This window comes from Equus caballus, chromosome 14, assembly GCF_041296265.1.
Source record: "Equus caballus isolate H_3958 breed thoroughbred chromosome 14, TB-T2T, whole genome shotgun sequence".
In the NCBI taxonomy this organism is placed as follows: domain Eukaryota; kingdom Metazoa; phylum Chordata; class Mammalia; order Perissodactyla; family Equidae; genus Equus; species Equus caballus.
Genome location: NC_091697.1, coordinates 39,878,513 through 39,892,780, shown reverse-complemented (window position 1 = coordinate 39,892,780; position 14,268 = coordinate 39,878,513). Strand labels below are relative to the sequence as shown.

At 50.2% G+C, this 14,268-nt stretch overlaps 1 protein-coding gene across 2 annotated transcripts; it reads right to left on the bottom strand.

Annotated features, from left to right (window-relative positions):
* Nucleotides 1-10,412: 10,412 nt before the first annotated feature.
* Nucleotides 10,413-13,895, bottom strand: HAND1 (heart and neural crest derivatives expressed 1). Of its 2 annotated transcripts, none has more exons than XM_001917471.5 (2): nt 12,971-13,895; nt 10,413-11,353 (listed from the first exon to the last, which is right to left on the bottom strand). In XM_001917471.5, exons 1-2 carry the CDS (start codon nt 13,520-13,522, stop codon nt 11,249-11,251), a joined length of 657 nt encoding a protein of 218 aa, XP_001917506.1. In that variant the 5' UTR covers nt 13,523-13,895; the 3' UTR covers nt 10,413-11,248. The 2 variants fall into 2 exon arrangements, with proteins under 2 accessions (XP_001917506.1, XP_070089096.1); XM_070232995.1 differs by having other exon boundaries at nt 10,413-11,350; nt 12,971-13,764.
* Between the last annotated feature and the right edge of the window lie 373 nt (nt 13,896-14,268).

Sequence of the window (14,268 nt, the reverse complement as noted above, 5' to 3'; positions counted from 1 at the left end):
AGAACTCTGTTACAATTCCTGGACCTCCATCCTGGATTCTCAGAATGCAAAGCTCAGGAGCTGAATTCTAGGAATATGAATTTTTTAACTTCCCCAGGTAAGACTTAAGCTCAAGAAAGTGGAGAAACACTAGTCTGGCCCAGAGGTTTCCCGATCCAGCAGCTTCAGCCTCATCGGAAATACTGGTTAAAATTCCCAGTGGGACCTACTAAATGAGAATCTCCTCAAGTGGGGCCTGGAAAACTATTTTTACAAAATCTCCTGGGGAATTTGTATGCATACCCAGGTTTCGGAACCAGTGTGTCCAACCTCCTAGGGCCCAGGGAGGGAAAGTAGCTATGCTCAACTCCAAATGGCTCAGAAGTGTCAGGGTCTGAGCAAATAGTGGCATGCACAGCCACAGACACTGTTGAGATGAATCATTGGAACGGATGCTCTTCGGTCTGGATAAAACCAGAATGGATTAATCCACAGTTCCTAGCACTGTGCCTGGCATACAGGAGGACCCTGTAAATGCCTGGAATTGAATCTTCCATTTACGTAACAGTTTTTAGTTTATAAGGAACTTTCACATCAAGAAAATAACAGCTTTCAAGCGCAGAGTGCACACCAGGCAACCTGCTACCAGTCTGACGGGTGCGCTGATTCATTCACTCTCACTACCATCATATAAAGTAGGAAGTGTTATTAACTCCGATTTATAGAGGGGTAAATGCAGGCTCAGAGAGCTGAGGAACTTGCCCACGTAACAATGAGAGCTAGAGGCACTCCTGGGATTGGGTCCAAGGGTCATCTGGTCCTAGGGACACTTGTCAACACCACCGTCCAGGAACTCAGGAAGGCCACTCTGAAGCAGTGCGGCCACAACAGGTACCCTTGTCCCGATCGACCGGATTTACTAAACTTTAATGAGGGAGTCCTAGAAGTCACTAAGACTCTAGTTAGGAAATTTAATAGGGTTTAATGGAGGTTAACAAGGTACATCCAACTTTCCAGCCAGGTTTTAACTTGCAAGAGCGGAACACAGATTAACAAGCCCAGGAGGTGTAAAGGCACCTGCGTGATTTAATGGGGTTAATGAAACTGTCAGAGGTTGGCTGAGAGGGACGGAGCTGGAGCATGCTGCTGTTAACGAGTCAATCTGGTTGAGGTCAACAGACATTTTTTAAACAGCTGCAGGCTGCCCTGCCCTGCCCTGGGCACCAGAGGGGGAGCAAGGAAAAGAAGGCCGCAATCAACGTGCCAACCCCGGTTAGTCCTGGTTGGTGGGATTCAGAGTTTTACTTTCTCCTTCATGCTTTCTTGGTATTGTCTAAACTGTTTATGATCGGCATGAATCATTTTCACCAAGTCTATAAAACAGCAAAGCAATTTTTTTAAGTGCCCTCAAAGCACTTATTCTCTGCTTGCATAGTTTAACTTACACAGTCCTAAAACCTATAGAAAGGAGTAAGAGAAGTAAAAACAACAACAATAATACAGCCTTCAATTTGGGCAACACTTAGCTGTTGTAAAGAGCTGTCACCGCTATCTCTGTGGGTCTTTGTCACACACTATGAAATAGTGATATACAAGGTCACACTGCTCAGCGGGGAAGCCGGAGCGAATGCCCCCTGCAGCCTCCCTGCCTGTGTGGTTCTCTCCCTGAGCACTTACGATGTGACAGGGCCAAGGATAAGGCTGTCCGTGCCTTACGACCCTATGAAATGAGTACCATTATGCTCTCTTTTATATAGACGAGGAAACAGAAGTGTGGAAAGGTGAAATGGCCTGTCCAAGGTCACCAGAAAATGGTGGGGATCAGAGTCAGACATGGGGCTCTCTGAGCCCAGAGTCCACTGTGCCCCACTGCCTACTAAGTGGATAAGCTAATATGTCAGAAGAGCCGTGTTCAGAACAGTGAAGAACTAGAAACAACCTATATGTCAAACACTAGGAGACTGATTTCAAAAGTATTATACACGTGTCAAAATTGTAAAATAATATTTAATGACATAGAAGGACATTCATACCAGTTTAGAAATACTAGATGTGTATACTATATATATGTATACATATTATATGAATATGAGCATATACATATGTGAATATGTATATATCATATACATAATATATCTGTATATATGTAGATACACACATATGTATACCCACACACACCTGTATCTGTGACTATGGCCATATGTGTAGGCATTTCAAAGCACCTATTTACCAGTCCAAGTATAGCCATACTATATCTGTATCTATATGATTCGGAGCAAGGGGAAAATAGGAAGCAAAAGGCTTTCTGAAAATCAAGGGAGCTTCTTAGAAGCAGAGGCTCCTAAGCAGACCCTTGAAGGAAATGGAAGGTTGACAGGAGACAAGGCTGGGGAGAAGTCCAGGCTGGAGCAGAAAGCCTCAGATGCCAGAGGGAGGAGCTTGGACTTCAGAGTCACCAAACCTGCTATCGTGAAAAACCAAACCAAACAATGAAACGTGGTCAAGAAAACGTTCAGTGTCTGCTGTGTGCCTGAGGGAATCTGGAAATGGACTCTGTCCTCCAGGAACTGGGAATTTCAGAGCAGTCAACAGAGAGGGGTGGAAAGTAGTCCTTCCACTGCCAAAATCCTGGGATCTGTGAGAAAGCCTCAGAGCCCCACGCCAGCCCGACTCCTGATGAAGGAGCCATGTGTTTCCGGCTCGTGCCAAGGAGGCTTAGCGACTATCATGAGCTTCATTAAGCTAAAGCAGCTCATGAGACTTCCTGAGGGCTCGTGGCCACCAGCGAGACCGGGCTCTGCTAAGGGAGCAGTGGGAGGACACCTGTGCCCAACCAGACCCTTCCGAGGATCCTGCTGAAGAGATGGGGGCATGCAGGAGTGGACCAGGCTTCAGGGGAAGCAGTGAGGTCAGCCGGGGAGCATCAGACTCAGCCAGCAACGAGCAACCGCCTGAAGGTGACGTTGGAGCTCATGAAGCCTAGCGAAGCCCAGAGAATGAGGCCTGAGGGGAGCAGTTACCAACCAGCCCCCAGCCTGCCTACAGGCGTTTATCTCAAGTAGACGAAGTTGACCGTGGCTGCGCCAATTTGAACAGTCCCAAGGAGGCTCAACTCTCTTCACGGGTAAGGGTGTTTTATTTCTAGTTGCGAATATCATTCTCAAATGCATACTATTCATGCTTCTATCTAGGAATATTTCTAAAGCTGATTATGAAAAAGTGGTCAGGATGACATACCTGACAGAAATAATAGCTGTTATTTGTTAAACACTGACGAAGTGCTAGACCCCATTCTAGAGTATCTATGTGAACGGTCATAATCCTCACACAAACCTGCAAAGAAGCTATGATCATCCTTAATTTCCAGATGAGGAAACTGAGGCTCAGAGAAGTTTGATGGCTTCCCTAGGGTCTTATGGTGAGCCAGAATTTGAACCCATGGTGGTGTGACTCCTCTGTGTACCATGCAACCTCGACCACAGAGGGAAGTAGAATATCAACAGAGTGGGGAGATGGAAGAGGAGTAAAAGCTGTTCGGAGAACTCGGGCTCCCAGCAGTCCAGGTACTGAGTACCAGGGAAACACCCCTCTGCATTCCGTTAGCCCAGGGCAGCAGCAGCAAAAGGATTTTGAATGACCAAGAGAAGACTGTGCTTTGTTCAGTGGCTCCTATCCAAAGAAACAGAAGAAGATGGGTGATGCATTTTAGACTTTACATAGTAAGGAAACAGACCCCTGCTCCATGGTGCCCTTAGGGAAGAGGCCTCAGAGAGCTTGGACTGGGAAACCCCAACATCCCTCGGGAGTTAGCCTCATGCCCACAACTCCTGGCTCTGTGAACTTTCTGGTTCTCCTCTCTGCTCCCCTGAACTGCCAAAGGAAGTTAGAAAAAGTGTGCCCTGGGGCTCTGGGGTCACTGCATAGGGCAGTCTAGAGTCCTGGCTGGTTTCTCTACAAGGAACACAGAGGAGGGAGTGTGGCCACCAGGTGGCACCCTCCCCGTAGTCAGTGACAGCCCCAGGCTACATGGCAAGTCTCAGGGGTATTCTCCATCCCCCTCACAGATGCTGTGTTTGGTGAATGCCTTGATTCCGACCATTGTGAAAATCTAGACAGTCAAAGCAGAAAGGAACTTAGATCTCTGATCCCACCCCCTCATTTTACAGATGATACAAAGGTCCAGTCGGGGAGAGGATGTGCCCGAGGACACACAGCAGGCTGAACCTCCATCTCTTGACCGCTGGGTCTAGCGCTTTTTTCCCCCATCACACAAACTCTTCTCACACTCCCACAAACACCTCCCACACCCCTCCACTGGACAGCCAGAATACGACCCTGAGCCAAAGACCAGGCCTCAGGGGGCTGGGGAAGGCCATGCTCCCATCCTCTTCCCTGCCATTCCCTGTTGCTTCCGTATCAGGCCCTGAAGCCCAACCCCAACTACAACAGTAGCTGTAACTACTACTGCCTGCTCTGGGCCGGGCTGAGAGCTTTCCAATCATTATCAGTGTCGGATTGTCACATCTCTGACCTGTTCTGCTTTCCCTTTTACAGAAGAGGGCTCTGGGACTCAGCCAGGTTAAGAAACCTGCCCAGTGGCACACAGCTCATCTAACTAACTCATCTGGTTGTGAGGACAGGCCTGGGAGCCAGTCCAGACCTCCCTGTTGACCTTGGCCTGGTCTCTTGTGCTATATTCTCTATGTTTCAAAACACTTTCAAAGAGCTTTTTCTCTTTTAGCCTGACAAGAGTTCTGTGGGCTGAGGAAAAGCATTCTTAGCCCATCTTAAAGATTAGAAAACTGAGATCCAAGAGGATCATTGGCCTGAGGTCACCTGACTCCTGGCCAACTTGGATCTGGAGCCCAGGGCTCCACCCCCTGGGTGAGACTCTCCACATCTCACTGCCCAACTACAGCCCTGCTGACGTCTCCGGAAGTCATAGAACTCAGCAGCTAAAATTGCAGGTCTGGGAGACAGAGGGCCCGGGTCTGCCAGCCAGCCCTGCCGCTTGATAGTCACGTGCCCGTGAGTAAGTTACTCCCCTCTGCGGTCTTTAGGAGGAGTAAATGAGCCCACATATGTGGAGCACTGCTGCCGGCTGCACAGTAAGCGCTCAGTAAATGGTGGCTCTTTACTGATATGATTAACTAAAACTCCAGGTTTAATATTCCTGCCACATGAGCTTTAAGACCTGCCTTGTCAATATGGTAGCCATTAGCCACGTGTGACTAGTGAATGTCTGAAATGTGGTCCAAACTGAGATGTGCTGTGAGTGCAAAATACACGCTCGATTTTGAAGGCTTAGCATGAAAAAGGGAATGTAAAAGATCTCATTAATAATTTTTATATTGACTACGTGTTTAAATTCTATTTTAGACATTTAATTAAGTAAATATAAATAATATAATAAAATACATTATTCAATTTAATTTCACCCGTTTCTCTTTACTTTTTGAAAGTGGCTACTAGGAAAATTGTAATTACCTATGTGGTTCACATTTGTGGCGTGCATTATATTTCTACTGCCTTAGAGGCTTTCAGAAATTCCACTGCCCCAGCCTGCCTGTCCCCTCCGTCTACCTTAATGATGTGGAATGTAAGGGCTCTGAACCAGGAATCCACTCACTAGCTGTGTGCCCTTGGGCAAGTCACTGCAACCTTCTGTGCCTGTGGGAAATAGGTCCCAACTTTCCAAAACAAGCAAACAAACCAAAATAAATCCTCTGTGCCTCCCAAAGCTATTGTGAGGATTAAATAAAATAATAAAAATAGTTCTACCGTGGACAGCGTGCTAAATACTTTGCACACCTTATCTCATTCAATCCTCACAAACCCCAGGAAGTTGGGGTCACGATCTCTCTCATTTTGCAGATGAGGAAACTGAGGCTCCTAAGTGTTCAGTAAATCGTACAGAGTTTCTTGGCTACTGTACTTTTCCATATCCTGCACTAGAAGTTGAAGGTGTTAAGTAGACGGAAAAGAAGGTTACAACTCTCTGTGTGACCTTGGGCACGTCCCTCCCCTCTGTGGGCCTCAGTTTCCCCTTCTGTAAAATAAAGGAAATGTCTGGATGGGGGGTAAAGATATTTGAGGTCCCATTGTTATGGGGTGCTTTGAACATTTCAGCGAACACAAGACTTCTGGAATTCCTCCAAAGTCCGATGCCTTCCATTGTCCATTCTGTGGGGATAAATGTGCATTTCTGTTTGTTGTAATAACATTTGTAGGAGCTTTATAGAGTGTCTATGTCTGCTTACATTAGACGCCGTGTATTGTAGTTAAGAGTCTTTCACTATTGCCCATATAAACCTGGTTTTTTATGGGTTTGGGAGAGCTCAGCTGTAAAAACTCTCTCGGCTGAAAAAAATTTTTTTTCAAACAAATTAGGTTTAAATCAGGAGGCTGGTTTCAGACACTTTAAAGCCTGCATATTTTTTCTTCCCAGTCACTTTTCATTTAAAGGTGAGACTGGCTGATTTCTTAGTTTCGTTTCTTTTATGAGGATTTAGCAAGACCGTAAGCTTAACTGCTGGTTGCACGAAGAGAAGGAATACAGAGGCTTTTCTGAGTGAGCCCCGAGCCTGAGGTCTGCAGCTGCCTTCCAAGCCCAGCTTAGGCTCTGACTGGCCGTGTGACCCTGAGCTGGTCATTTCACCTCTCTGGGTCTTCTTTTCCCCTTCTGTCCATAAGGAACATAACTCTGCCCTGTTGCCTTCCAGTTTATGGGGAGAAAAATATGCTTATGGAAATGAAAGTACCAAGGAGAGGTGAATGCATCATACAAACATCAGAGGCTGGTGCAAGGAGTAACATGCTGAGTTTTTCACCCGCACAAAGTCGATTCCTAGAGTCAGTGTTACAGTCCAGAAAGAACCTAGACGTCGAGGAGCCGACCCTCTTCCTCATTTTATAGGTGGGGTCCACTCTGGGATCCCACAGAGGAAGAGGGTTCCAGATGAAGGCTGGAGTTAGAATTCCAGATCTTCACAAACCCCTTTCTTTCTTTCTCTACCTTACTTTGGGGACCAAGGAAGTTCAGACTAAGGAGGCTGCATTTGTACACACACTCACACACACACACACACACACACACACACCCCGGAGGTGCTCCAAGATGTGGGGAAAAACCCGGTCTCTGGAAGCAGCCAGACCTGCCCTTTGATCCAAGCACAACCTGACTTTTACCGTCTATGTGACCTTGAACAAAGTCCTTCACATCTCAACCTTAGCTGCCTCCAATTCAAACTTAGGCAGTCCCCCTGAGGCTTAAAGGAAATAATGCATGCTAAGGGCTTAAACAGTTTCCTTAACACATTATAACTGTTGTTGTTATGATTATTTCATGCATTAATAGGTTTTAAATGTAAAAAAAAAAGACTATATTTACTGTGTGGAAGGAATAGTAAACTCTTCAAGACAAATATTTACTATTGTGTGTTAATTGGTGGTAATGATCAGGATTCTTTCTTATTCATGATATTTAAACCCACAGTGCCTAGCACAAAGTGGGCACTCAATTAATGTATGTTGAATAAAGTGCACTGAAAGTACACTGCCCACCGGAGAAATTTGAAGGAAATTGCAGCTTAATTTTTTATTGCAAAAGTAATATTTATTCATTGTAAAAAAAGTGTAGAAAAATATAGCTAAGCAGGAGGAAAGGCAAAAATATCCTTATTCCCACAACTCAGAGGTAGATATGTAAATGTTTCGGTGTATATCCTTCCACTTTTTCTTCATGAATGATATTTAGTTGGTTAGTTAGTTTTATATAAAGCAGGTCACAAAGGACAGTCTTTAGTAACCTGGGAGGGTTTTTTCCTCCACTTAATATATCGTGAACAATTTCCACATCAATTCCCATATTTTTTCTAGCGGCTTAGAGGTAACCCAATGTACTGATGGATTTATTTAATAAGTTCTGTGCCTATCACACATCAGGGTCCTTTCCTATTTTCACTCTTTAGTAGAACAGTCCTGTAGGTAAAGCTTCGTAATATCAGTCAGTACTTCCTTACATAAATTCCTGGAATTCACTTTTAAGCTCATGACCTTGGAAGTGGAATCATTTTTTTCCCCCAGATTAAAAAAAAAAAGGTGATGTCCTTACTTCAAAAATAATAATAGTGACACTGCTTCCCACAGCCAGGTTGAGGTGGGTTTCTGACAAACCGCATCAAACCCTAGGAGACAATAACAAAGGAAACGCCAGGCTCTGAGGCCATTTCGAAGGAGGAAGGGCTAAGAAGGGTGGAGGCTTGAGAGCCGATGGAGTCGAGGAGACCTGGACCTCCAGTCTGGAGATCCCGGCGCAAACTGGTTCGTGAAACCTGGAGGAACTCCGTTCCTCTCTGAGGCCTTGGCTTTTCCAGCTGGCGAGTGAGGACTGGAAAAGTGGCTCGGGCATTCTAGGCTCCTGGAGGAAGGCTTGGGGGAAGTGGGAGGACATCCCAGTAACCCCCTCAATGGGCACCGGCCCCCTGTCTCAGCTCCCAGGTCCTAGGTCTAAGACTGCGACCCGACAGGGCTGGGACTGAATTTGAGGCTCTAGCCCCGACTTCTCAAACAGGGTTTGGGCCGGCTGTAAGGGGTTTTCTGATGAGGATGAGGCGGCCTGGTTATGCCACACTCGGCTCCGGCTGCCGCAGGCGGTACCCCTCGGTACCCTCTCCCCTTCCACTGGCCAGGGCTACAGGAAAGCAGGACCCAGTGCGCATTCTTCCCGTGCCTAGGATACTTCACCGTGCTAAAAATAGTCGCGGGCGCTGCGCACCCTGCACGTTCTATAAACCAGACTGGAGTCCTGGGTTCGAATCCAGATAAGGTCTCCTCCGTGCTGGGACATCTCGATCGGCTTGCTCCCTGAGTCTCAGTTGCCCCGTGCGTGCCAGGGTTCCTAAGGGACTTCCTAGCTCTTCGAAAGAAAAAGAAAAAAAGAGAAAACTCTTTTCCGCTCCTCCCGGAGGGGCCCCTGGGGCCTCGGGCAGGGTACTCAGGCCGGGGGAGGGGTGTGCCAGGACGGCTCATTACCGCGAGGTGTTGCCCTAGTTAAATCGCCGGCCTGTTTGATCTGGCGGCGGGTGGCGAGAGGGAAAGAAGAAAAAAGTAAGGGGTAAGAGTAGAGAAAAGCTCACACCTCCCCCCACCGTTTCCTCGCTCCCATAAAACACCTTTTATTAACTCCTTCGCGTCCGGAAAGGCCTGCGTGGCCGCTCAGGCCCTGCCACGGTGTTTACAGCCAAAACTAATGGGGCTCCATATTCACCCCGATGTCAGGACGAGGCGCCTGGGGCACGCCTGGCCCCGGAGCTGCCCGGGGTCTCCTTCCTGGTCGGCCCCAAGCCGAGGGCCTCCAGCTCCAGATGTGGAGCCCGAAAGCGCCGAGAGACCCGCGCGCGTCCTCGCGCCTTCCTGGCAGCGCGCGCCGGAGACCCGTGCAAGCCCTGCAGACCGTGCGTGCCCTCGGGCAATCGCGGGAGCTGCTAGAAGACAAAAAAGCGCCTAGCATAGTGCCTGGCGCACAGTTGCGCGCAAACCAAACCAGTTGTTTGTACGTTATTGTTCAGGGACACGTAGCCTATGTTTGCCCGCCCCAGTTTAGCCCAGCAAGCATCCGCGTCTTGGCAAATGCAACCACTTTTATTCACCCCCACACCCAGCCACGCGTGCGCATTTGGGGCTCAGAGACCGGCTCTCCTGTACAAGTGCCCAAATTAGCGTGCGCATACCCCCATCCCTTTGCACAAATCCACGTGCTCTCACAAATATTTATTGAATGTTTTGTTACTGGAGAGAAACGTAAATGTCTCAATTTAGCCATAAGCACTCGCAAGCTTATTTTACTCGCGAATAAAATAATAGCTGCTACGATTTGTTGAGTCCTTACTGCGTGCTGGGAGCTGTGCTAAGCAGACGCTGGTTGGCCCCCGCACAGCCTAGGGGCTCCATGTGAGTTCTTGCACCACTGCACGTACGCCTATATGTTCAGAATTTCACATACGTGAACTTAATACCTGACCCAGCTCTCTTCCCAGCTACACTGCGGATGCCGCTCCTTTGTCTGACAGGCCGCCTTGCCAATAACCCCAAACCACTGCCGGCGGACACCGGTGTGCATACTAACCCAGACAAGCCCCAATGCCGACCCACAGAAATCCTAGCCGGTCCTCTCTGGGTCTAATTCGTTTCCAGTTTTCCTTTCTGTGGGCTTACTACAGTTATCCTATCCCTTCATTATGTTCTAAGAAGAACTTTGTTCTTCCTTCCAGGAATAAATCCTTTATCTGCCCCCCTCCCCTCGACTTGATTTGTGGTTTGGTTTGGCATTTATCAAAAGGGAAGTAGAAACAGGAGGCTTTCCACCTAGCAGAAACCATAGAAACCGTGAAGCGCAGTGGGGATACCCACCAAGACATCACACAGGCTTCCTCTAATTTCAGAAAATGTTTTATTAGTCAAGAGCATAGATACTGCTTTGGCAAAGGGAGGGGGCAGTGAGTGGTCATATAGATTTGAGGTAGAAAAAGGGAGGGGATGGGAGGATAGACAAACACCTGAGCACAGCAGGCACATAGGTAGTTTAAATACATAAAAACTTTTCAATGTAGGGAAAAGTTTTTACTTACAAAGGAAGGAAGGAGAAAGAGAGACAAAGAGAGACAAAGAGCGTTTCCCTTGGAACAAAGTCGGAAGTGCAGCGACAAAAAAATAAAATAAAATAAAAACACCACTGTTTGAGGGAGAACAACAAAAGGCAGCCCTCCATCTTCCCGGTTCGATTCTCTTTCCCTGGCAGAAAACTATTGATTCCTCTTATTGCATTTTAATTAGGGAAGACAGCGTCTGAGGGTTTTGACTCCAAGCGGACACGGGATGACAAGGAAAGCTAGATGGCTAGTGGGGAAGGCGTTGAGGGGTTCTAAATTCGCCCCAGAAGGGTTGGAAGGGTGCGTCTTAGCGCGCTTGGGTCCTGCAGTCCCTCCCTCCCGCATCGTGCCTCCAAGAGCAGCTCTCTTGGTTGCGGAGGGGGGTAGATATATATATATTTCTCTTTCTCTTAATGTATTAAAAACAATTTCAAATGACATTGCACGTGCGATCCAAGTATGTTGTTGCAGCCAGCGACCTGCCAGCACGCATCAGAGGCTCGGCGGGATGCGCCCCTATGAGCCTGGCACCCAGAGCCTGGCACTCCCCGCCGCCTTCCTCTCCTCCGGGGGCTCCGGGGTCGGACAGCCGTGGCGGGGTCCTTGGCGCCGGCCTCGGCTCACTGGTTTAACTCCAGCGCCCAGACTTGCTGTGGCCAGCCTGTGCGCCCTTTAATCCTCTTCTCGCCTGGGCCCAGGGCAGGAGGAAAGCCTTCGTGCTGCTGCTGCCGGAGGACACACACACACAGAAAGAGGCGAGAGACAGGTTTAAATTTCTCTGCTCCAATCGCCTGGACATGGAATGGGGTGGGGTAAAAAGGTGTTGGGAGCGGTAACTGGGAGCCTTTAAATAAATGACGGATTTTTGTTTGCAAAATAGGCAAACAGGCTCATAAATTTGCCTTTATGCGCCGAGTTCCCGGGGCTGGAATAGGCTGGGCTGCTTCTAGAGGTTTGGTAATGAGAATTTTCTGTGTCTGGTGAAACTGAGGCACCTAGGTTTGGCTTTATGGTGCCGAAGAGAAGACTGTAGGGCTGGAATGGGAGGGGTGGGAATCAACAGTTTTCCCACTCGCAGACCTGCTCCCCTCTCACTTCCCACGAGCTTTCAAACCCAGTTTAGCATCTGGGCATGGATACTGGGTTGGGTTTCCTGGAGCCTGCGCTGGGAGCCTCAGATGGCTAAGCCAAGGATGGAGGAGGAAGCCTGGCCTAGCATCCCCCTTGCAGGCTTCTTAGCAGGAACCAAGAGGTGCTACTTGAGGGAGGCAGCGACAAGCAGGGGGTGGGGATACGCCCAATAACTCCTTCCATCGAGGCGTTGCCGGGGCCTGTATCTCCTCCAGCCCCGGGCGGTAGTTTAGAGACTGGATGCCTATCTGTCTTTCCCCGTGTGCCCCAGGTGAGCTTTACCTAATTTACCACAGCCCCTGCGGGTCGGAAAAAACCCGGCGGGCTCACAAGTCAGCTCCAACGCGCGCGGCGGCCAGAGCGCACCAACCTAGAGAAACTAATTCGCCAGCCTGGAGATCTCCGCGCTCAGAGGTCCCAGAGCCCTGGAGCAGCGGAACCGAGCTCCAGGAAGTGTCGCCCTCACTGGAGCATCGAGAAAGGCCGAGCAGGGATTGCGATCTCCAAAGCCAAAAGAAGTGGTTGAGACTCTTGGCTCTTGCTTGTCGGTATTTACACACAAAACCATCAAGGTGGCCCTCGGAACTAGCCCGCGGGGAGTGGAGCGGTGGAACGCCGCGCTGGACTGGGAGGAGAAGACCTGACTTGTTTTAGCCCAGCTCCGTTTCTGACTCCTCGGGGAGGTGGCCTTCACGTAAGGTCCCGCTCTGGGCTTCAGTTTCCCTCTCTGTACAATAATGGAAGTAAACTCCAGCAAAGGCTCTTTGAAAACAGCAACGGAGGCCATATGCACAGATTCACACTCAGGCAAATTAAAGTAACGACCTCCTACAGCATTCTTAACCCGGCTTCCAGAGAGCCCAGGGACGGACCACGAAATTGGTAGCAATTCCATATGGGAAGTGTGAGTTTTCTTGGGGTCTGAAGCTTCTGACAGATTCTTAAAAGGGACTCTATGAGCTCCTCCGAAAATGTTAAAATTCTGTCTTCATTCACAGTCTTACAAACACTATCCCACATTACAAATGAATTCAAAGATAAGTCTGCCTGCCTCCACACACACAATCCCACATTGTCCACCGTCTCAGAATTCCCCGAAGCCTCTCAAAATCGCACACACGGCAACTCGGACTCCTTCCACTGCGTACACCGCCTGCGGGTGCTCACGGCGCCCGCGCCCTTGGCTAGAGCTTACAGGCCCCAGGACTTACCAGCTCCCTTTTCCGCTTGCTCTCGCGGCCGCCATCCGCCTTCTTGAGTTCTGCCTTGAAGGCCTCGGGGTCGCCAGCCTGTGCGTCCTTGGCCAGCACGTCCATCAGGTAGGCGATGTAGCTGGTGGCCAGGCGCAGAGTCTTGATCTTGGAAAGCTTGGTGTCAGCCGGCACGTTGGGGATGCACTCGCGCAGCTCAGCGAACGCGCTGTTAATGCTCTCTGTGCGTCTCCTCTCCTTCTTGGGTCCTGAGCCTTTCCGCCGGCCCAGGCGGCCGCCGAGCGCCTCCAGCCGCCCGGGGCTCTGGCCGGGCCTGGCGTCTGGACCATAGGCGGCGGTGGCCGCCGCGGCTGTGGGCGGTGGCCCGCCGGCGGGGAAATCCGGGGCAGCGTCAGCGGGGCTCAGCAGCCAGCTCTGGAAGTAGGGCCGCTCCTGGTGACAGCGGGAGGCCGGGCCAAAGAGGAAGGGCTCGTGGAGCATGGGGTGCGCAGGGTGCGGGTGGTGATGGTGGTGATGGTGGTGATGGTGTGCGTAGCTGCCCACGAGGTTCATGTTGGAGCGGCCCCTGGCCTGTGCCGCCAGCCCGCTTAGCGCCGCCCCATGCGCCCCAGAGACTGCCCGGGCCACCCGTGGGCTCTGGGGCGGCGCTCTGGTGGGCGCCGGCTTTGGGAGAGGCCGGGGCAAGGCTGAAGATGAGACGCGCAGCCCGCCGCCTTCTTGCCTGTTTCTGTCGCGGGCGAGGACGCGGATGCCTAGACCTGTTTAACCCTTCTGCGGCCTCGCCTTCAGAGTCTGGCTTATATAAGGCCGCAGCTTTGATGTCAACCTCTCCCTGGAGCCAATGGCAGGGGGGCGGGGAGGAGGAAAGGGGGGTGGCCGTCCCTGGTTTTAAGTTCAGCTAGCGCCACTCGACTCGAGGCCGCCTGCGGGGACAGGGAGGCGGCCCCGCCTCCGCCCCTCCCCCATCCCCCAGTTCCCTCGTGCGTGGAGGCGGGGGCTACGTACTTGAGGCAGAGGCCTGTCAACGCCCTGGACGGTGGCTGCCACCCCCTCCCCGCGGACCCAAGGAAACGAACCTGGAATCATCCAGGGAAAAGAAGGTCTTCATTTAGAGCCCACCCCTTGATTTTACAGATAGGAAAACTGAGGCCCAGAGAAAGAAAGGTTCTTGTTTCTAGACCCTCCGGAATTCCGAATAGGAACGCTAGCGGTTACCAGTCCCCAGCTCCATCTGCTCCGTTTGTCGTCAGAGCCAGATGAGAGGGCGCCGCAGGAGGCAGCCTAGGTCCCTAACGTTC